This window comes from Oncorhynchus nerka, linkage group LG4 (assembly GCF_034236695.1).
Source record: "Oncorhynchus nerka isolate Pitt River linkage group LG4, Oner_Uvic_2.0, whole genome shotgun sequence".
Lineage (NCBI taxonomy): Eukaryota > Metazoa > Chordata > Actinopteri > Salmoniformes > Salmonidae > Oncorhynchus > Oncorhynchus nerka.
In genome coordinates, this window is record NC_088399.1 from 88,548,777 (window position 1) to 88,572,050 (window position 23,274).

General features: G+C 44.3%; 1 protein-coding gene across 1 annotated transcript in view; it reads right to left on the minus strand.

Annotated features, from left to right (window-relative positions):
• Positions 1-23,274, minus strand: part of LOC115128828 (CUB and sushi domain-containing protein 3-like) — a 997,580-nt gene that overhangs the window by 38,496 nt on the left and 935,810 nt on the right. Inside the window, exons 58-61 of the mRNA XM_065018010.1 lie at positions 19,827-20,003; positions 15,196-15,375; positions 10,503-10,676; positions 294-467 (exon numbers count right to left, since the gene is read on the minus strand). Coding sequence (XP_064874082.1) covers positions 294-467; positions 10,503-10,676; positions 15,196-15,375; positions 19,827-20,003 — 705 coding nt within the window. The remainder of the gene's footprint in view (positions 1-293; positions 468-10,502; positions 10,677-15,195; positions 15,376-19,826; positions 20,004-23,274) is intronic.

The following is a 23,274-nucleotide window of genomic DNA, read 5'->3' on the forward strand; positions in this document are numbered from 1 at the left end:
GGCAACCATATTAGTGCACTGTGTTTGATCTGGGCCCATAGGGCTCTGGTCAAAAGTAGTGCACTATATAGGGAAAAGGAAGTTTCATTTGAGACGCATCCTTGGTATAAGTTGGGTGGCCTGGGTATAGCCTGTGTGTCAGAGGGAGGACATTGTTGTTTGACGTTATTAAATACTACAAGCTGTGCTTTAAGGAAAATAGAGCTGGAAAGATGAACTCCCCAGGAATAAAAAGCACACACACACACACACACACACACACACACACACACACACAGAGAGTAGATGCTTACCTATACAGCGAGGCTGGAATCCGCTCCAGGAGCCGTCGGCCTGGCACAAGCGTGTAGTGGAGCCCACCGGGATATAGGGGACGCTACAGCTGAACGACACCTCTGACTGATAGATGAAGCTGAGGCCCTCTCTGGAGCCATAGGCAGGCACACCAGGGTCCCCACAGAACTTGGCTACAACAACAGCAGAGCAAGAAGAGTAGATCAAAATGAGCATTAAAAACCCCCACACAGGAACAATGTTACTGTGTTTTCCCCCCAGTGCGGTCTGGGAAATCTGACCAGATCGAATCAGAAACAACAACCAAAAACACACAGGATCGATGTCATTGAACTCCTCCTGCCACAGTATCTCTCTGTGATCCTTACAGATCGAAATGAACATTCCAGAAATACACAAGAGCAATGTTAGCCATTTTCCCCCCCCAGTGAGGGTTAGATTGAATTTCTGACACAGTATCTCGTTGTATCTGTGATCCTGGCAGGCACCAGTGGAGGAGAAGACGAAGTTTTACAGACCACACTAACATGAATGACATCGTCCCTCAAAGGGCTCAAACCGGTCATGAAGCACTGACCATCAGTGGCTGTCCAGCAAACACTTGGTCTGTCCGGGAAGAATCAATAATAGATGTGGCCTTCACACTCCGCCAATACATTATAAATGTGCCAAACAAGACTCCCTCTCTTACTGTCTGGGAACTAGGAGGACTACAAACTTGACTTTTTCTTGATGAATAATAGATACGCTGTCAAGATATAAAAAAAGAGAGGAAGAGAGTAGAGAACAGAGTGAGGGGTTGAGAGAGCAGAGAACAGAGACGTAGAGAGAGAGAAGAAGATAAGAAGAAGAACAAAAAGAAGTGTGCTGCCTGCAAGATTACAAAGTCACAGGCAGCCAATCTTTAGTTCATTCCCATTGGAGCCAAAGTTTCTGTGGCCTCTGCTGCTGCTGTACATGCTTCAGTGTTCTGAAGGATGAGGACTACTGTACCTTGTGGACCTTTTAACCTGCTCTTCCCTTCGCCCCCTTCACCACCTCCTCCCCTTCACCCCCTTCACCTCCTCCTTCTCTTCACCCCCTCCACCTCCTCCTCCATTCACCTCCCCTTCACTCCCTCCTCCTCCCTTCACTCCCTTCACCTCCTCCTCCCTTCACCTCCTCCTCCCCTCACTTCCTCCTCCCTTCACCCCCTCCACCTCCTCCCTCCCTTCACCTTCCTTCACCTCCTCCTCCCTTCACCCCTCCACCTCCACCCCCTCCTCCTCCTCCCTTCACCCCACTCACCCCTCCTCCCTTCACCCCCTCACCTCCTCCCCTTCACTCCCTCCTCCCCCTCCACCTCCTTCTTACCTTCACCCCTCCTCCTCCTTCTTCTTCCCTCCACCTCCTCCTCTCCTTCACCCCCTCCTCCCCTTCACCACCTCCACCTCCTTCTTCCCTCCACCTCCTCCCCTTCACCCCCCACCTCCTCCTCCTCCCCTTCACTCCCCCACCTCCTCCTCTTCCCCTTCAACACCCACCTCCTCCTCCTCCCCTTCAACACCCACCTCCTCCTCCTCCCCTTCAACCCCTCCACCCGATCACGTTTGAAGCTCTGCCTGATGACCCACTGGGGCAGGTAGTTAAGAACTCAATAATTCTGCGCAGATTACCCCCTCTGTTCTTCACTCACTCTCTTTGTCATACGGAGACGGACAGACAGGGTTACGGCTAAGTGACAAGTAGGTAAACTAAACACTGAGTTGGGTGGGTGAATTATGATTCCCTGGGTCTCTTTGTGTATAGAGACAATTCTCTAGGTGTAGAATTGATGGTTGTGTCCTCTGATGTTCAAACAGGCCTTCTTAATAAGTCTCCGAGTTATTATGATTCTCTGGCTCGCTAGAGAGAGAGAATCCTCAATAGGTGTAGGATAGATGGCCGGATCCTCTGATGTTCAAATAGGCCTTCTAAGGTTATCTGAGTTGTGACAGATGGTGGAGAGAAAAACACACTTAATTACACTATTATTTATAATGACTAATAACGGGACTGAAGCCTTGTCTCAGCAAAACCTTTTAAAAACAAAGGCTTTCACAAATCTGTTGCGTTTGTGAACCCAGTCTGCAACACGCAATGACATTGAGACGAGTTCCCTTCAGATCTGTGCGTGTTTGGACATTTTTGGTTTGTGTATGAGGATGATTGCTGTGTGAGAGTGAGTGAGTGAGTGAGTGAGTGAGTGAGTGAGTGAGTGAGTGAGAGAGACTTGGTCACACTTTTTTGGTGTCTGTCTATCATTGGGCACAGCTGCTCATCATGGTGGAAGCCTCTCACCTCCCACCTCCCATTACCTGCCCTTTAACGGGAGGCATCTGCTAGTCTTTTCAATTCAATTTACCATCTAATCTACAGTACATCGAGTACCCCTTTGTTCCGCCCTCGTTTTGGGTCAAATTAAAGTGATTGCCGAAAGTTACTGCCGAAATGATTGAGTTTGACTGATGTCCCTAAAACGGGTGGAAGATCGTCGGACCAGACCAAGGACTTTATGAATGAGCGCTTCCTCCTCTAACTCAGCTGTGTCACGAACCGGCTCAAAGCCCGTAACAAAGGGAGACAACGTGGAGATAAGGAGTAGCAAAATATGTATTTATTACCTAAAGCAACTAAGTATAATATACAATGGTGTGTGTAATCAGTAATCAGTAGTGTAAGTGAGTGTTTTGCATGCATGAATGTGATAATGCAGGGTGTTGAAAGGTGCCAAAGCAAACAAACAAACAAACGGCCACCAAGAACCACAACACAATCTACAAAGGGTGTTAGCATGGAGAGAGTCTCCTCCATGAATGGGGAAGTGGTGTATTTATCCTGGGAGACACCGGGCCCAGGTGTTTCCCATGTAGCTGACGACCCTCCCAACTCCGCCCACCAGCATCCTAATAAGGAAATAACAGAGAGAATACGGCAGACAGAGTGGGAGGGTCGTCACAGCTGTCACTCAATCAACCAATGACATAGAGAACCTTGGTTTGTTCCTTTACAGAGGCGAGCAAGATGACAGTATAGCATTAATTCTGCAGCCAATTGTTTCACTACACTGTCAGATACCCAGATCACCTGCATGAAAAAAGAAGAAAAAAGAAGAATAGACCAAGAAGCACTTTAGTGTGCAGTGCTGATATAACAGGAAAAGACAGGGAAATAACACCGTAACAACAGGGAAACGACAGGGAAATAACAGGAAACGACAGGGAAGTAACAGGGTAACGACAGGGAAGTAACAGGGTAACGACAGGGAAGTAACAGGAAAAGACAGGGAAGTAACAGGGAAGTAACAGGAAACGACAGGGAAGTAACAGGGAAGTAACATGAAACGACAGGGAAGTATCAGGAAACGACAGGGAATTAACAGGAAACGACAGGGAAGTAACAGGAAACGACAGGGAAGTAACAGGGTAATGACAGGGAAGTAACAGGAAAAGACAGGGAAGTAACAGGGTAATGACAGGGAAGTAACAGGAAAAGACAGGGAAGTAACAGGGAAGTAACAGGAAACGACAGGGAAGTAACAGGAAACGACAGGGAAGTAACAGGAAACGACAGGGAAGTAACAGGAAACGACAGGGAAGTATCAGGAAACGACAGGGAAGTAACAGGAAACGACAGGGAAGTATCAGGAAACGACAGGGAAGTAACAGGGAAGTAACAGGAAACGACAGGGAAGTAACAGGAAAAGACAGGGAAGTAACAAGGAAAAGACAGGGAAGTAACAGGAAACGACAGGGAAGTAACAGGAAACGACAGGGAAGTAACAGGAAACGACAGGGAAGTAACAGGAAACGACAGGGAAGTAACAGGAAAAGACAGGGAAGTAACAGGAAACGACAGGGAAGTAACAGGAAAAGACAGGGAAGTAACAGGAAATGACAGGAAACAGGGAAATAATACTTTAACATCGCAGTAATAGTACCTAGCTGCTAAATAACTATATAAAGTGTGAGGAATTGTCTTGGTTGTTATGTAGAAACGATTATATATTACTTATAGCTAGAATCCTTAATGGTGAAACTGTCACGTCCAATTGCAATAATGCAACAACAAATAAGTAGTGCAAAACTGTTTACCCCGTCGCACGACGCTCCTCTGCGTCGTCAACAAAACAAAAACAACGGCTTTAGGGCGGTCAGTGGCACTATTTTCCCCTACTGCGAACTCCATCTTTAACAACTATGTATAATAGAGGATAATACGTTATGTAGAAAGTAGTCAAGGCCCTGTTCATCTGTTCTCAGTAGCAATGTTTATACTGATGTAGAATGTACTTTCTTAGAAAGACTGTTTATTAAACAGAAACCATAGCTATACAAGACACCTCAAGACAACACACACACGCTGTATCTTTTTTTATATATTTTTTTGCCTTTATTTAACTAGGCAAGTCAGTTAAGAACAAATTCTTATTTTCAATGACGGCCTAGGAACAGTGGGTTAACTGCCTGTTCAGGGGCACAATGACAGATTTGTACCTTGTCAGCTCGGGGATATGAACTTGCAACCTTTCGGTTACTGGTCCAACGCTCTAACCACTAGGCTACCCTGCTGCTCCTTATCTAAGGTCTGCACAGCACAATGTTTCTAGATGCAGGGTGCATGTATGTTTTCATTAAAAACTACATACTCTATAACTGGTACATTATAATGGATGAGGAGGGTATTCAACTTAAAACAAGATAAATCTATCCACTAACATGGCTACTTGTCTCCTCTCTTGTGAACGAAACGTATCAGAGCATTGTGAAGTTGCCTAACCACTATTCCAGTACACTTTTGCCTGGTGGCTGTTGCCCCAGGCCTGTTCTAGGTCACACAGCTCTAGCAGGGGGCACAGTAGGATGTAGTAAGGGATTTACTATCCCCTACACGTTAAGGCCAGGTCTCTTAAAGTGTATTTAGCGCAAAAAAACAACAACGATATTCTAGTTTAGCTAGTATCACATTCTAAGAATTTGAAGGAGAAAGAGTGTGAGAGAGACAGGAGTGTTTCTGTTTGGTTTCCCGGACGACGATGGCAGGTGCAGAGGTGAGCACTGTGGTCAGGTGATGTTTACACCTGTCCCTGAGTGGCCACCTGTCACCGCTGTGCGTCACTCGGGCCAATGAGGGCGCGGTCCCCACTAACAAGGGTAAATGCGGGTCCAAGCACCACTAGAACTATAGAGAAAGTACCATTTGTGAACATAATAACAGGGGAACTGAGTTTGCTTTATAATACAGTGTTGAAACACCGAAGGCACAGTAAAACTATGAATGTAGTAGCGGTAAGAAACATAATTACTTATGTATCGTCAAGACATGTACCTGTTTGCACAACACCTTTAAGGACTGGAGAACTATGAACTACGAGCAAAAGACCCAAAAGTTCAGTTTTGTGGTTGCCCTATGTAGTTTCTCAAACCGTTTTTCTAAGAGCGTTCCAAGTGCATTGTAAATGGTGCTAATGAGAAGAGGTGAGAAGGGCCTTAAATACTTACTACATAACTTATGCTTATTATCCTCTAATATTTATAGTTCTTAATAATTGTTTCTATATAACCAGGAAAATTCTTCACACTGTATATCCTTTTGGCACACTTTAAATCTTTATTTAGTAGCTACATACTAACTATAAACGGGTTATTATGGGGTTGTTGTTGCCATGTAGTTACTGTGTTCTTTCCCTGTTCTTTCCCTATTGTTACCCTGTTGTTACCAGGTTCTTTCCCTATTGTTACCAGGTTCTTTCCCTATTGTTACCAGGTTCTTTCCCTATTGTTACCCTGATCTTTCCCTATTGTTACCCTGTTCTTTCCCTGTTGTTACCAGGTTCTTTCCCTATTGTTACCCTGTTCTTTCCCTATTGTTACCAGGTTCTTTCCCTATTGTTACCAGGTTCTTTCCCTATTGTTACCTTTCCCTATTGTTACCAGGTTCTTTCCCTATTGTTACCATGTTCTTTCCCTATTGTTATCCTGTTCTTTCCCTATTGTTACCAGGTTCTTTCCCTATTGTTACCTTTCCCTATTGTTACCAGGTTCTTTCCCTATTGTTACCATGTTCTTTCCCTATTGTTACCATGTTCTTTCCCTGTTGTTATCCTGTTCTTTCCCTGTTGTTACCCTGTTGTTATCCTGTTCTTTCCCTATTGTTACCCTGTTCTTTCCCTGTTGTTACCCTGTTCTTTCCCTATTGTTACCAGGTTCTTTCCCTGTTGTTACCCTGTTGTTATCCTGTTCTTTCCCTATTGTTACCCTGTTCTTTCCCTGTTCTTACCAGGTTCTTTCCCTATTGTTACCAGGTTCTTTCCCTATTGTTACCATGTTCTTTCCCTATTGTTACCCTGTTGTTATCCTGTTCTTTCCCTGTTGTTACCCTGTTGTTATCCTGTTCTTTCCCTGTTGTTAACCTGTTATTTCCCTGTTGTTAACCTGTTCTTTCCCTGTTGTTACCCTGTTCTTTCCCTGTTGTTATCCTGTTCTTTCCCTATTGTTACCCTGTTCTTTCCCTGTTGTTACCCTGTTCTTTCCCTGTTCTTTCCCTGTTGTTATCCTGTTCTTTCCCTGTTGTTATCCTGTTCTTTCCCTATTGTTATCCTGTTCTTTCCCTATTGTTACCCTGTTGATACCCTGTTGTTATCCTGTTCTTTCCCTATTGTTACCCTGTTGTTACCCTATTCTTTCCCTGTTGTTATCCTGTTCTTTCCCTATTGTTACCCTGTTCTTTCCCTGTTGTTACCAGGTTCTTTCCCTATTGTTACCAGGTTCTTTCCCTATTCAGGTTCTTTCCCTATTGTTACCAGGTTCTTTCCCTATTGTTACCAGGTTCTTTCCCTATTGTTACCAGGTTCTTCCCCTGTTGTTACCAGGTTCTTTCCCTGTTGTTACCAGGTTCTTTCCCTATTGTTATCCTGTTCTTTCCCTGTTGTTACCAGGTTCTTTCCCTATTGTTACCCTGTTCTTTCCCTGTTGTTATCCTGTTCTTTCCCTATTGTTATCCTGTTGTTTCCCTATTGTTACCCTGTTCTTTCCCTGTTGTTACCCTGTTCTTTCCCTGTTGTTATCCTGTTCTTTCCCTGTTGTTATCCTGTTCTTTCCCTGTTGTTATCCTGTTCTTTCCCTGTTGTTATCCTGTTCTTTCCCTATTGTTATCCTGTTCTTTCCCTATTGTTACCCTGTTGTTATCCTGTTCTTTCCCTATTGTTACCCTGTTCTTTCCCTATTGTTACCCTGTTCTTTCCCTATTGTTATCCTGTTCTTTCCCTATTGTTATCCTGTTCTTTCCCTGTTGTTACCCTGTTCTTTCCCTATTGTTATCCTGTTCTTTCCCTATTGTTATCCTGTTCTTTCCCTGTTGTTATCCTGTTCTTTCCCTGTTGTTATCCTGTTCTTTCCCTATTGTTACCCTGTTGATACCCTGTTGTTATCCTGTTCTTTCCCTATTGTTACCCTGTTGTTACCCTGTTGTTATCCTGTTCTTTCCCTGTTGTTATCCTGTTCTTTCCCTATTGTTACCCTGTTCTTTCCCTGTTGTTACCAGGTTCTTTCCCTATTGTTACCAGGGTCTTTCCCTATTCAGGTTCTTTCCCTATTGTTACCAGGTTCTTTCCCTATTGTTACCAGGTTCTTTCCCTATTGTTACCAGGTTCTTTCCCTATTGTTACCAGGTTCTTTCCCTATTGTTACCAGGTTCTTTCCCTATTGTTATCCTGTTCTTTCCCTGTTGTTACCAGGTTCTTTCCCTGTTGTTACCAGGTTCTTTCCCTATTGTTATCCTGTTCTTTCCCTGTTGTTACCAGGTTCTTTCCCTATTGTTACCAGGTTCTTTCCCTATTGTTATCCTGTTCTTTCCCTATTGTTACCCTGTTCTTTCCCTGTTGTTACCCTGTTCTTTCCCTATTGTTATCATGTTCTTTCCCTATTGTTATCCTGTTGTTACCCTGTTGTTACCCTGTTGTTACCCTGTTCTTTCCCTGTTGTTATCCTGCTCTTTCCCTGTTGTTATCCTGTTCTTTCCCTGTTGTTATCCTGTTCTTTCCCTATTGTTATCCTGTTCTTTCCCTATTGTTATCCTGTTCTTTCCCTATTGTTATCCTGTTCTTTCCCTATTGTTACCCTGTTGTTATCCTGTTCTTTCCCTATTGTTATCCTGTTCTTTCCCTGTTGTTATCCTGTTCTTTCCCTGTTGTTATCCTGTTCTTTCCCTGTTGTTATCCTGTTCTTTCCCTATTGTTATCCTGTTGATACCCTGTTGTTACCGTGTTATTTCCCTGTCTCTATCATGTTATTTCCCTGTCGTTATCCTGATATTAACCTGTTGTTTCTAATAAAGATTAGGAAATCGGTTTAAAAAATCGAAAAGCTTAATCTCTGTAACTGACTATAGTCATAGAACTGTAGGGTGGACATCTTATTCAAACTGAAACAAGGAAACAAGAATGCAACAAAATGTGTTAGTTCTGCTGCAGAGAGAGAGTGAAGCTGCATCGATGTGTTAGTTCTACTGCAGAGAGAGGGAAGCTGCATCGATGTGTTAGTTCTACAGCAGAGAGAGTGAAGCTGCATCGATGTGTTAGTTCTACTGCAGAGAGAGGGAAGCTGCATCGATGTGTTAGTTCTACAGCAGAGAGAGTGAAGCTGCATCGATGTGTTAGTTCTGCTGCAGAGAGAGTGAAGCTGCATCGATGTGTTAGTTCTACTGCAGAGAGAGAGTGAAGCTGCATCGATGTGTTAGTTCTACTGCAGAGAGAGGGAAGCTGCATCGATGTGTTAGTTCTGCTGCAGAGAGTGTGAAGCTGCATCGATGTGTTAGTTCTGCTGCAGAGAGAGTGAAGCTGCATCGATGTGTTAGTTCTACTGCAGAGAGAGAGTGAAGCTGCATCGATGTGTTAGTTCTACTGCAGAGAGAGAGTGAAGCTGCATCGATGTGTTAGTTCTACTGCAGAGAGAGGGAAGCTGCATCGATGTGTTAGTTCTACTGCAGAGAGAGTGAAGCTGCATCGATGTGTTAGTTCTACTGCAGAGAGAGGGAAGCTGCATCGATGTGTTAGTTCTACAGCAGAGAGAGTGAAGCTGCATCGATGTGTTAGTTCTACTGCAGAGAGAGAGCGAAGCTGCATCGATGTGTTAGTTCTACTGCAGAGAGAGTGAAGCTGCATCGATGTGTTAGTTCTACTGCAGAGAGAGAGTGAAGCTGCATCGATGTGTTAGTTCTACTGCAGAGAGAGAGTGAAGCTGCATCGATGTGTTAGTTCTACTGCAGAGAGAGTGAAGCTGCATCGATGTGTTAGTTCTACTGCAGAGAGAGGGAAGCTGCATCGATGTGTTAGTTCTGCTGCAGAGAGAGTGAAGCTGCATCCATGTGTTAGTTCTACTGCAGAGAGAGAGGGAAGCTGCATTGATGTGTTAGTTCTACAGCAGAGAGAGTGAAGCTGCATCGATGTGTTAGTTCTGCTGCAGAGAGAGGGAAGCTGCATCGATGTGTTAGTTCTACTGCAGAGAGAGGGAAGCTGCATCGATGTGTTAGTTCTACAGCAGAGAGAGTGAAGCTGCATCGATGTGTTAGTTCTACAGCAGAGAGAGTGAAGCTGCATCGATGTGTTAGTTCTACTGCAGAGAGAGTGAAGCTGCATCGATGTGTTAGTTCTGCTGCAGAGAGAGAGTGAAGCTGCATCGATGTGTTAGTTCTACTGCAGAGAGAGGGAAGCTGCATCGATGTGTTAGTTCTGCTGCAGAGAGAGAGTGAAGCTGCATCGATGTGTTAGTTCTACTGCAGAGAGAGGGAAGCTGCATCGATGTGTTAGTTCTACTGCAGAGAGAGTGAAGCTGCATCGATGTGTTAGTTCTGCTGCAGAGAGAGAGTGAAGCTGCATCGATGTGTTAGTTCTACTGCAGAGAGAGGGAAGCTGCATCGACGTGTTAGTTCTGCTGCAGAGAGAGAGTGAAGCTGCATCGATGTGTTAGTTCTACTGCAGAGAGAGGGAAGCTGCATCGATGTGTTAGTTCTACTGCAGAGAGAGTGAAGCTGCATCGATGTGCAAGAGAGTGGAAAACAGAGAGCGAGTGAGAAAGAGAGATAGAGAGAGTGAGAGAGAAGGAGAGAGAGAGAAAGAGAGTGAGAGAGAAGGAGAGAGAGAGAGAGAGCGAGATAACAAAATAACACGAGTGGAGAGGAGAGATGTTACTCACGTAGGCACTGAGGCACCATTCCGTTCCAGGTGCCGTTGCCCACGCAGGTGAGAATGGCAGGGAATGACAGCTCGTAACCTGGGGAGCAACTGTAGCTCACGCTGGTGCCCCACTCAAAGTCTGTACCCTCCAGGACTCCGTTGGAGATGGCAGAGGGTGCTGCGCAGGTCACCGCTATGGGTGGAGAGGAGAAGGGGGTGAGGGGGGAGAAGAGGGGAGAGAAAGAGGGTGGGTGTAGTGGGAGAGAGGACAGGGAGAGAGAGGAGAGAGAATAGGGGGAGAGAAGGAGAGCGGGGGAGGAGAGAGGAAGAGAGAGAGGGGAGGAGAGAGAGAGAGAGAGAGAGAGAGAGAGAGAGAGAGGCGAGAGGGCGTTTACTCTGAGGGGAAGTAATACTTTAATCAATGCTGAATTACTCACTTACTTAACCCTCATTATCCCTGTAGGGATATCATGAATCAATTAGGCATGGATCATACTTTACTTAACCTTCATTATCCCTGTAGGGATATCATGAATCAATTAGGCATGAATCATACTTTGCTTATATCTCATTATCACTGTAGAGTTATCCTGAATCAATTAGGTACGATTTATACTTTATGATTCCATTCATGGCATAAAGGCAAACAGTGAATACACAAGACACCTTTGGGAAAAGGCTGCAGCCAGGCTAACAACTAAAACAACATATTTTCATAATCTTAGGAAATGAAGCCGAAGGAATAATTTGGTTTGCCACCCTTAGTGGACATTTACTACCAGCTGTCTAACTGAAACTGAGCTAATGGTTTTCTCTTCAAGCACTAGCCTCTGGGTGTCACTAGGCTACCTGGGGTGGTGGGTAGCCTAGTGGTTAGAGTGTTGGGGCAGTAACCGAAACCCCGAGCTGACAACGTAAAAATCTGTCGTTCTGCCCCTGAACAAGGTCGTTCCTAGGCTGGCATTGTAAATAAGAATTTGTTCTTAACTGACTTGCCTAGTTAAATAAAGGTTAAATCAAAAAATAGCTGAGTCCCAAATTGCACCCTATTCCCTATATAGTGCAATAAAGCAGAGAGACAGCCAACGCCACGCTTGAGTAGGAGAAAGGGCTAGGCTGGATGACTCATGTTGCACTCAGTAGAGTGAGTCTCCCTTTCTCTTCCGTGTCTGTTTTTCACACAGACTTCTGCCAACTACGATGTGAAAACATCATACTCCTCCTCTCACTGAACTACAGTAATAGCAGATATCGTAGGCTGTCCCAAAAAAATGCATGGCGGATACACTCTTTTCCGCAAATTACAGTAACAGCAGATAAGGCTTTCTAGAAGACTGTTCTGAGAGGGTTGGTTTGGGCAGAAACAGGCTTTCCAGCAGACTGTTCTGAGAGGGTTGGTTTGGGCAGAAACAGGCTTTCCAGCAGACTGTTCAGAGAGGGTTGGTTTGGGCAGAAACAGGCTTTCCAGCAGACTGTTCTGAGAGGGTTGGTTTGGGCAGAAACAGGCTTTCGAGCATACTATACGATAGACACAATACTCTCACCAAATTACAGTAAAATAGTGCACTATTTTGGAAAGCCTATCACCATGGATATAGTCATCTCACTGAATAACCGTTACAGCCCTGTGGATAGACTTTCCAAAAGATGGGGTTTTGGAAAGCCTATCACCATGGATATAGTCATCTCACTGAATAACCGTTACAGCCCTGTGGATAGACTTTCCAAAAGATGGGGTTGGTTTGGTCAGTAACAGCACTGTGGATAGACTTTCCAAACGATGGGGTTGGTTTGGTCAGTAACAGCACTGTGGATACTAGGCCTATTCCTTATACTATATAGTACCCTTCATTTGACCAGAGCCCATTGGCACCATATCCCTTATATTATCAGTCCATTCCATTTGACCAGAACCCTTTGGCACCATATCCCTTATATTATCAGTCCATTCCATTTGACCAGAACCCTTTGGCACCATATCCCTTATATTATCAGTCCATTCCATTTGACCAGAACCTGATGGCACCATATCCCTTATATTATCAGTCCATTCCATTTGACCAGAACCCTTTGGCACCATATCCCTTATATTATCAGTCCATTCCATTTGACCAGAACCCTTTGGCACCATATCCCTTATATTATCAGTCCATTCCATTTGACCAGAACCCTTTGGCACCATATCCCTTATATTATCAGTCCATTCCATTTGACCAGAACCCTTTGGCACCATATCCCTTATATTATCAGTCCATTCCATTTGACCTGAACCCTTTGATTTGGAGGGTAGTGACTAAATGAATCAGCTGACTTAAAAAAAAAAACACATTAGTCCAGCTGATGATTGGCTGCTCTTATTGCCATCTCTGTGTGACAGTAATAAAAACAATAAACGTGTAATAAATTCCCAAATGTTGTATTAATATTCTGAATTAGTATTGGACACGCTTGGTAGCCCCTCCATTGAGAGTGGACCAGCTTGGATGGTACTAAGCTAATGAATGATAGGTTTATGCAGAGTAGTTTCACAACTCCGGTGACACAACAGTGGTGAAGAAGTTCTACAGCTGCTCTGACGAATCCTCCATTTCACATTTGAACATCTTGGTCATGTTCTGTTATAATCTCCACCCGGCACAGCCAGAAGAGGACTGGCCACCCCACATAGCCTGGTTCCTCTCTAGGTTTCTTCCTAGGTTTTGGCCTTTCTAGGGAGTTTTTCCTAGCCACCGTGCTTTTACACCTGCATTGTTTGCTGTTTGGGGTTTTAGGCTGGGTTTCTGTACAGCACTTTGAGATATCAGCTGATGTACGAAGGGCTATATAAATACATTTGATTTGATTTGATTTGATTTCACAGGCATTCTCACATACAGTATACAATATGAGTGCATGCACGCACACAACTTGGTGTTAAAAGGCTATGTTAGACTGTCACCCATCCACCTCCATTAGGCTACTTTCTATTCCGCACTGTCACGAATATCACCGAAGGTGGCTCCCCTTCCTGTTCGGGTGGCGCTCGGCGGTCGTCATTACCGGTCTACTAGCTGCCACCGATCCTTTTTCCCTTTTCGTTTGGTTTGGTCTAATTGTTTTCACCTGTTCCTTGTTGGGGTTTTTGGGGTTGGTGTTATTTAAGTTCGATTAGCCTGCTTGTGTTTGTGCAGGCTTGTTTCTGTTATGTAAAGGTGTTCGTTATATTGTGGGTTTTCCGCTGTCCGGTTTGATACCAGTGTGTATTTTAGATGGAGTGTATTTACGCCTGTGTTTCGGCGTCACCTATTTGTACATGTTTCTGGTTGGACATTAAAGCGCTGTTTTTTCCCGTATCCTTGGCTCTCTGCGCCTGACTCCACACCCATTCACACCCATTCACTCTTTGGACGTTACACACACGTCAACATCCACAGATCTAACTGTGCATCATAAGAATGTACTGCACCAAGATATCATTCTGGAGCTGTTGCATATGTATGCATAACAACACACTTTCACACAGCCAGGAAACGGAACTATCACCTGTACAAACGGATGGAGACGTGTTGATCATAGTTGGTCCAAGATAATGGTCAAAAGCTGAATTTTATGCATGTTGAGAAAGCGTGTTATGAAGAGAAACCTTTTCTGCCTGGCCATATAGTGTCAGCAATAACAACTACAAGACAGGATGTTGGTCCTAAAATAACAACTACAAGACAGGATGTTGGTCCTAAAATAACAACTACAAGACAGGATGTCGGTCCTAAAATAACAACTACAAGACAGGATGTCGGTCCTAAAATAACAACTACAAGACAGGATGTCGGTCCGACAATAACAACTACAAGACAGGATGTCGGTCCGACAATAACAACTACAAGACAGGATGTCGGTCCTAAAACAGGATAACAACTGTCGGTCCGACACAAGACAGGATGTCGGTCCGACAATAACAACTAACAGGATGTCGGTACAAGACAGGATGTTGGACAGGATCCGACAGGATGTCGGTCCTAAAATAACAACTACAAGACAGGATGTCGGTCCTAAAATAACAATAAAGACAGGATGTACAAAATAACAACTACAAGAAAGGATGTTGGTCCGACAATAACAACTACAAGACAGGATGTCGGTCCTAAAATAACAACTACAAGACAGGATGTTGGTCCTAAAATAACAACTACAAGACAGGATGTTGGTCCGACAATAACAACTACAAGACAGGATGTCGGTCCTAAAATAACAACTACAAGACAGGATGTTGGTCCTAAAATAACAAACCAAAGCAAACTGATATGCTTTATTTAAACCCTTTTTCTCACTGTGGCAGCTAACAGGACACAATGATATATGGGCTACCGTTGCTAAGGGCAACAGTGTGGAAAGCAGGAGGTGTGCAGTGTTACTGTAAATAAGCTATAACAATCTGTAGTGAAACTGGTGGTGATTCCATAGGGGAACACAAGCCAAGACATCTCTGTTTTAGACAATGGGAACATTGATTAGTTAGTCCCTAAGACTTGGCTCATTGAAATCTATTCTAAAGTGTAGATACACATATTCAAACACTCAAATTGAAGTAGTTAGGGGAACAAACCAACCAAACAAAGTGTTGCTGAGCCCTACCTTTGAAAGATGCCATGATGCCAAAATGTTATTAGATATGTTCCACAGAGCATTGTGGGTAACGAAGTACATTATGCTACACACGTGTTGCTAGGTCTTACCTTGGCAGGATGCCATGATGCCACTCCAGGTGCCGTTGGAGGTGCAGGTGCGTACCGCAGAGCTGTCGGCCTCCATGCTGTATCCCGGTGCACACAGGAAGGTGATGTTCTGACCAATGGCAAAGTCCTCTCCATATCTCATCCCATTGGCTGGAACCCCAGGGTCGCCACAGTTGATCACTGTGATTAGACAGAAAGAAGGAAGGAGGGAGGGAGGAAGGAAATAAGTAAGGAAGAGAGGAATGAATGAATGAATGAATGAAGGAAGGAAGGAAGGAAGGAAGGAAGGAAGGAAGGAAGAGCGGAAGGAAGGAAGAGAGGAAGGAAGGAAGAAACAAAAGAAAGGAAGAGAGGAATGACGGAAGGGAGGAAGGAGGGAGGGAAGCAAGAGGAAGGAAGGAAGGAAGGAAGGGAGGGAGGGAGGGAGGGAGGGAGGGAGGGAGGGAGGGAGGGAGGGAGGGAGGGAGGAAGGAAGGAAGGAAGGAAGGAAGGAAGGAAGGAAGGAAGGAAGGAAGGAAGGAAGGAAGGAAGGAAGGAAGGAAGGAAGGAAGGAAGAGAGGAATGAAGGAAGGAAGGGAGGAATGAAGGAAGGAAGGAAGGTGGGAAGGAAGGGGACAAAAGAGTGACTCAGTGACACAGTGTACTCTGTTACAGCAAACAAATACATACATAACAAAGAAGACATCCCCAGTCTGGACACTTAGTTGGCTTTCTGGCTCTTGTGTGACAGACGCGGATATCTATGATGGCGGTCGAAGTGCAATTTAGGCCCCATTGTGGGTCAGGCGTAAGATGTAACTGGGGCTGTGACAACAATCGGTGGGAAACCTAATCCACAAATCATCTGAAATGACCAATTTATGCAGCCAGCAACAGAGATATCTCCACTGATGAGATACCACCTCACCTCTTTTATTCAAAATGATAGTGAAATCTATCACCGGGAAAATCAATAGCTGTGAGCTGTGTTCTCATATGAGGGTCTCCTGGGTTTAACTTCCATAATCAATTCTGTCAATCTCTTACGACTATAACTCCCTTCTGTTCTGTGGAGGACGGGATGGAAATCAGAGAGCAGGAAGTAGAATGTTTACGGTCTACCAGGGAATTCAGATGACAAGGTAACAGAAACACATTAGTAGTTTTGTGATCAGTGATCACCGTGACTGACAACAAACCCCAAAAGTACTTTGCATTTAATTAATTTTTAATTTCAGAAAAAAGTTCACCCCCCCATTGATTTATGTGGTGCCCTTATCAATTCCGGAATTACAGTTTTCCATAAATTTAGTGTATTTTGCTAAAAAAAACAACAACATAAGAATGAAGCTTTGGGAATCAATCACGTTTAAGCTCGTAAACATCTAGGTGGTGTGGAAAATGTCTCGACCAAAATGCTAATGTGACTCCACCACTGGATAGAAAACATTGCATCACCCTTCTCAGCCTGCTCAATAAAACACATGTAAAGACTCATCAATCAGTACTACTTTAACACGTTACTTTTTTCTTTATTTTTTGGTTGGTATTTTTCTTAAAACTGCATTGTTGGTTAAGGGCTGTTTTATTCAGCATTTCACTGTAAGGTCTACAGCTGTTTTATTCAGCATTTCACTGTAAGGTCTACAGCTGTTTTATTCAGCATTTCACTGTAAGGTCTACAGCTGTTTTATTCAGCATTTCACTGTCAGGTCTACAGCAGTTGTATTCAGCATTTCACTGTAAGGTCTACAACTGTTGTATTCGGCATTTCACTGTCAGGTCTACAGCTGTTCTATTCAGCATTTCACTGGAAGGTCTACAGCTGTTGTATTCAGCATTTCACTGTCAGGTCTACAGCTGTTGTATTCAGCATTTCACTGTCAGGTCTACAGCTGTTGTATTCGGCGCATGTGACAAATACAATTTGATTTGATGCCACAGGCAAGGGATGCGTCCCAAATTACACCTTATTCCCTAAAAAGGTGACCTACGTTAAATCAGAGCCCTGAGACTATATAGGTAACAGGGTGCCATTTTGGGACACAAACCAAAGGTCTCTTTGAAACGCTGTAGGCAAAGCATTCTGCCTGTTTAAGCATATATGGGCACTAAGAGGCATACGATCAAAGGCAATGAACCTAGCCTGGAGGAACGAGTGTGGTCTACAACTTCTGTCTAGGGGTGATATGGAGACAGGCAGGCAGTAGTTTATAGATCTGGAAGTCCATTCTTGAATTAACTGAATCTGAAACACCAGGTGAGATAGAGAGGAATTATCTACCTGAAGTGGAATAAGTCTAATTTGGTTCCTTGGAAGTCGTGGGAACGTATTTTTTTAGTTTCACATTGTTTGTGGGAACGAAGTCATTCATTTCCTGACCGGTAAAACTGAAGGTTTATTAAACATTCTGTGCAGAGAAGTGAACATTTTGACTGTTCTGGGAACATTTATTTTAAGGTTGCAGGAAGGTTCTGAGAACGCTTTACTCTGGTTCATTGAACGCTCTGCGAAAGGAAATTATAGGTTATTTGGAGGCTTTAAATAACTTCCTTGAAGATTCAAACCTATAATCTGTTCTCTGTCCATGAAATTAGTCCTCTGTGCCACCAGGATGGAGCTAGCATGCCATGTTTTTACATGTTAGTCTATTCAAACAGACTCCCATTTCAAAGCAAACAAGCACTCATTAAGATCAGGTGTGGCCAATTAGTGGGTGTGGCCAAATAGTGGGCCTGGCCAATTAGTGGGCCTGGCCAATTAGTGGGCCTGGCCAATTAGTGGGCCTGGCCAATTAGTGGGTGCGGCCAATACACCAGAACACACTTAACAAGATAGAAGATAAGAGTTATGTTGATGCTGAGAACGGAATATATATGTTTTTAAACAACATTCTTAGAACGTTCTCTGAATGTTTCTAACATTTTCTTGTGGTTTTTATGGAAAGTTTTTTTTTTTATGTTCTTGGAACGATTTGAAAATATGACTTTAGAACCATGAGGAAACCAGTAGGAAACATTAGGCTGAAGTACTGAAATTCCCACAGAAGAACGTTGTTTCTTAATGTTCTCTGAACTACACGATAACATTCCTAATACAAACCAAATGTGCTGAGAATGTTCCAAAGCCTGCACCATTTCTTAAAGTTGTATGCAAAATAACCAACCTCTAACAAACAGTAAGTCTGAACATATGCTTTTCAGAAAGTTACGTCATTCCCCCTTTCGGTCTCTCTCCCCTTCTGTCTCTTTTTCTCACTCTCTCTCGCCCCTGGGCCTAGATTTAAATCAGATGGACTCCCTGGCATTGTCTACTCAACTGAGAAGGAGCTGAAGAAGAGGCAAGAGCTTTGGAGGGTATGGTAATATGTACAAGGTAACAGAGAGGCACAGAGGGATTGATTTTCTTATCTTGCTGGAGCAGGGACACAGGGCTCTTCTGACCTCTCTTCTCTGTCTCAACCCACCAGTCACTGTGCGTGTGTATGTGTGTGTGAGACCCCTTCTCTCGCTGTCTCAATCCTTAACCCGAAGGCTACCTTAAATAGTGCCTCCTCTTCGATCCCTCTCTTACACTGCCCGGAGAATTCCAGACATAAACAACCCACCCTTCTTAACACGAGAGGAGCAACGTCTTGAAATGTCATGACAACAGGATGCGAGATGAAGATTCTGGAATTGTTCCAAATGGCCCCCCTATTCCCTTTATAGTGCACTACTTTTGACAACGACCCATAGGGCTGTGGTCAAAAGTAGTGAACTATATAGGGAATAGGGTGCCATTTGGGACGCAAACTGTCTTCAGCCTCAGCCCACAAATAGATCCAATCCCCCATCTATGACTCTGTATCACATATCAATAGGTCCCATATATACGAAAACTAAAGATCACAATCGAAATACATCGTAAAAAAAAACATGGTGTTGTCAGGGGGGTTCTGATCCTAAATCAGCACACCTACTCTGAGACGCTTTATGAATGCAGGCTCTGATCCCACTTACTGGTGCAGTTCAGGGCAGTGAGGTTGTTTTATGAAGACTTACTGGTGCAGTTCAGGGCAGTGAGGTTGTTTTATGAAGACTTACTGCTGCAGTTCAGGGCAGTGAGGTTGGTTAATGAAGACTTACTAGTGCAGTTTGGGGCAGACTTACTGCAGTTCAGGGCAGTGAGGTTGTTTTATGAAGACTTACTGGTGCAGTTCAGGGCAGTGAGGTTGGTTAATGAAGACTTACTAGTGCAGTTTGGGGCAGTGAGGTTGGTTAATGAAGACTTACTGGTGCAGTTCAGGGCAGTGAGGTTGTTTTATGAAGACTTACTGGTGCAGTTCAGGGCAGTGAGGTTGGTTAATGAAGACTTACTGCTACAGTTCAGGGCAGTGAGGTTGGTTAATGAAGACTTACTGCTACAGTTCAGGGCAGTGAGGTTGGTTAATGAAGACTTACTGGTGCAGTTCAGGGCAGTGAGGTTGTTTTATGAAGACTTACTGCTGCAGTTCAGGGCAGTGAGGTTGTTTTATGAAGACTTACTAGTGCAGTTTGGGGCAGTGAGGTTGGTTAATGAAGACTTACTGGTGCAGTTTGGGGCAGTGAGTTGGTTAATGAAGACTTACTGGTGCAGTTTGGGGCAGTGAGGTTGGTTAATGAAGACTTACTGGTGCAGTTGGGGGCAGTGCCAGACCAGGTGGCGTTGGCCAGACACTGACGTGTGGTGGAACCGGTCAGCAGGTAGCCATCCATACAGGAGTAGGTGACGGAGTGGGAGTAGGTTGTGCCGTCCAGCCGGGACACACGGCCGTTACTGGGGGTTCCCGGATTCCCACACTGCACCGCTGGAGAGAGAGAGAGGGGCAGATAGAGTTTGATTGAATGATTGGTTTTATACTTGTGAAGTTGTTTCATCATATACTAGCTCACCGAGTATACAAACCATTAAGAACACTTTCCATGACACAGACTGACTAGGTGAAAGCTATGATCCCTTATCGATGTCACTTGTTCAATCAGTGTAGATGAAGGGGAGGACATAAGGCTAACATTGGATTTTTAAGCTTTGAGAAAATTGGGACATGGATTGTGTATGTGTGCCATTCAGAGGGTGAATGGGCCAGACAACATTTTGAAGTGCCTTTGAACGGGGTATTGAACAGTAGTAGGTGTCAGGCTGCTGGGTTTTTCACGCTCAACAGTTTTCCGTGTATATCAGGAATGGTCCACCACCCAAAGGACATCCAGCCAACTTGACACAACTGTGGGAACAATTGGAGTCAACATGGGCCAGCATCCCTGTGGAACCCTTTTGACACTCTGTAGAGTCAGTGCCCACGATGAACTGAGGCTGTTCGAGGGCAAGAGGAGGAGGAGGGGGGCACTCACACTTGGTGTGTTTGGATATAGATTTGGGAAAAGGGATAACTAGAATAACATTATTTATTAAACAATTTGAGGTCAGGGCAATGTGATGGCCACTCCAATATCTTGACTTTGTTGTCCTTAAGCCATTTTGCCACAACTTTGGAAGTATGCTTGGGATCATTGTCCATTTGGAAGATCCATTCGCGACCCAGCTTTAACTTCCTGACTGATGTCTTGAGATATTGCTTCAATATATCCACATCATTTTCCTGCCTCATGATGCCATCTATTTTGTAAAGTGCACCAGTCCCTCCTGCAGCAAAGCACCCCCAAATATGATGCTGCCACCTCCGTGCTTCATGGTTGGGATGGTGTTCTTCGGCTTGCAAGCCTCCCCCTTTTTCCTCCAAACATAACGATGGTCATTACGGCCAAACAGTTCTATTTTTGTTTCATCAGACCAGAGGACATTTCTCCAAAAAGTTTGATCTCTCTCCCCATGTGCAGTTGCAAACTGTAGTCAGATTTTTTTGGGACGGTTTTGGAGCAGTGGCTTCTTCCTTGCTGAGCGGCCTTTCAGGTTATATGTGGATATAGATACCTTGTACCTGTCTCCTCCAGCATCTTCACAAAATCCTTTGCTGTTGTCCTGGGATTGAAATGCACTTTTCGCACCAAAGTACATTCATCTCAAGGAGACCGAACGCGGTATGACGGCTGCATGGTCCCATGGTGTTTATACTTGCGTACTATTGTTTGTACAGATGAACGTGGTACCTTCAGGCATTTGGAAATTGCTCCCAAGGATGAACCAGACTTGAGGTTTACAATTTTTTTTCTGATTTCTTTTGATTTTCCCATGATGTCAAGCAAAGAGGCACTGAGTTAGAAGGTAGGCCTTGAAATACATCCACTGGTACATCTCCAATTGATTCAAACAATGTCAATTAGCCTATCAGAAGCTTCTAAAGCCATGACATAATTCAAGCTGTTTAAAAGCAGTCAATTTAGTGTATGTAAACTTCTGACCCACTGGAATTGTGATACAGTGAATTATAAGTCAAATAATCTGCTGTAAACAATTGTTGTAAAAATTACTTGTGTCATGCACAAAGTAGATGTCCTAACCAACTTGCCAAAATTAGAGTTTGTTAACAAGAAATTTGTGGAATGGTTGAAAAAAGAGTTTTAATGACTCCAACCTAAGTGTATGTAAACTTCCAACTTCAACTGTATATGTTAGATTGGACCATCTATAGGATCACCTTGAATAAAGACTGTGTCAATCTAACTGTAAGAGTTTTGGGTGAATTAAATACTTTTCATAAAGTATGAATTGTTATGGACTGACACTGTATCTCAATGCTAAGTACAGTATTTGTACTTTCCATGAAATCATCATTACCCCTTTCACAATTCCCATACTCCATCCCCATAGCATCAACTCAGATCCAGCTTAATAACAGTCAGATATAAGTACTTAAAGTTGTTTATAAGAGGGTTGAGAGAGACGGCTAGCATCTAGGGAAGAGTAGAACGACAGTGCATTCGCGCTTAAGGGATCCCCTATTAAAGCTGTTTACAAGAGGGTTGAGAGAGACGGCTAGCATCTAGGGAAGAGTAGAACGACAGTGCAGCCATTGTTGTAGGGATCCTCCCCCAGTGTGGTACTCTTGGATATAGACAAACAATGTCCAGGGTTGGCTGTCAAGAGCTATGAAAGGACGTGTCCCGACACATTTTTACCCATACTCCATATGTGAGGTACTGAGAGAGAATAGAAATGAAATCCACATGGCCACTGTAAAAAAAAATAATATGTTTAAGTCATGAGTTAGAGGTTTATTGCCAAATGGCACCATATTCCCTATATGGTGCACCTCTCTTGACCAGAGTGCCATCGGGGACACAGACCCTTGTTCTATGTGAGGGTGGGTTGGGCTGAGAAATGTAAAATGTCAGTATTTTACAGAGAGAAACAACAGGCTCAAGTATAACAGATAGATTTCTACTTATTTTTGTTTGTATTTTATCCCCTCCCCTCTTGTCTTATCGCTGCAACTCCCCAACGGGCTCGGGAGAGGCGAAGGTGGAGTCATGCGTCCTCCGAAACATGACCCGCCTAAAAGCCCTCTTTAACACCCGCCAGCTTTCCCCAGAAGCCAGCTGCACCAATGTGTCGGAGGAAACACTGTTCAACTGGCAACCGGGGTCAGTCTGCAGGCACTCCGCCCCCACCACAGGGGTCACTAGAGCACGATGAGCCAAGTAAACCCCCCTCCTAACCCGGACAACGCTGGGACAATTGTGCGCCGTCCTATGGGACTCCCAGCCACGGGCCAGTTGTGGAACAGCCCGAGAATGAACCCGGGTCTGTAATAACGCCTCTAACACTGGATAGTTAGAAAGAGAAAGCGAGATTAAGAAGGGATTGAGAGAGACAGCGTGATGGAGAGAGAGAGGTACCCTGTCAGCCTTGTGGAGAAGCTGCCTGGCAACCACCTCAGGGGCTGAGAAGTGAACAATCTGTAAATCTATTTAACTAGAGCTGCAGTGGCTCAGAGGGAACATGGAGGACACGAAGCCGGCGTTTGGAGATGACACTAATGCTATCCTGTCTCGTTTGAGATGAGATGAAAAGGGTGGTTCAAAGGAGACACCTGGGGGGTTGTGTCTAGGTGCCTGACTGACACCTGGGGGGTTGTGTCTGGGTGCCTGACTGACACCTGGGGGTTGTGTCTGGGTGCC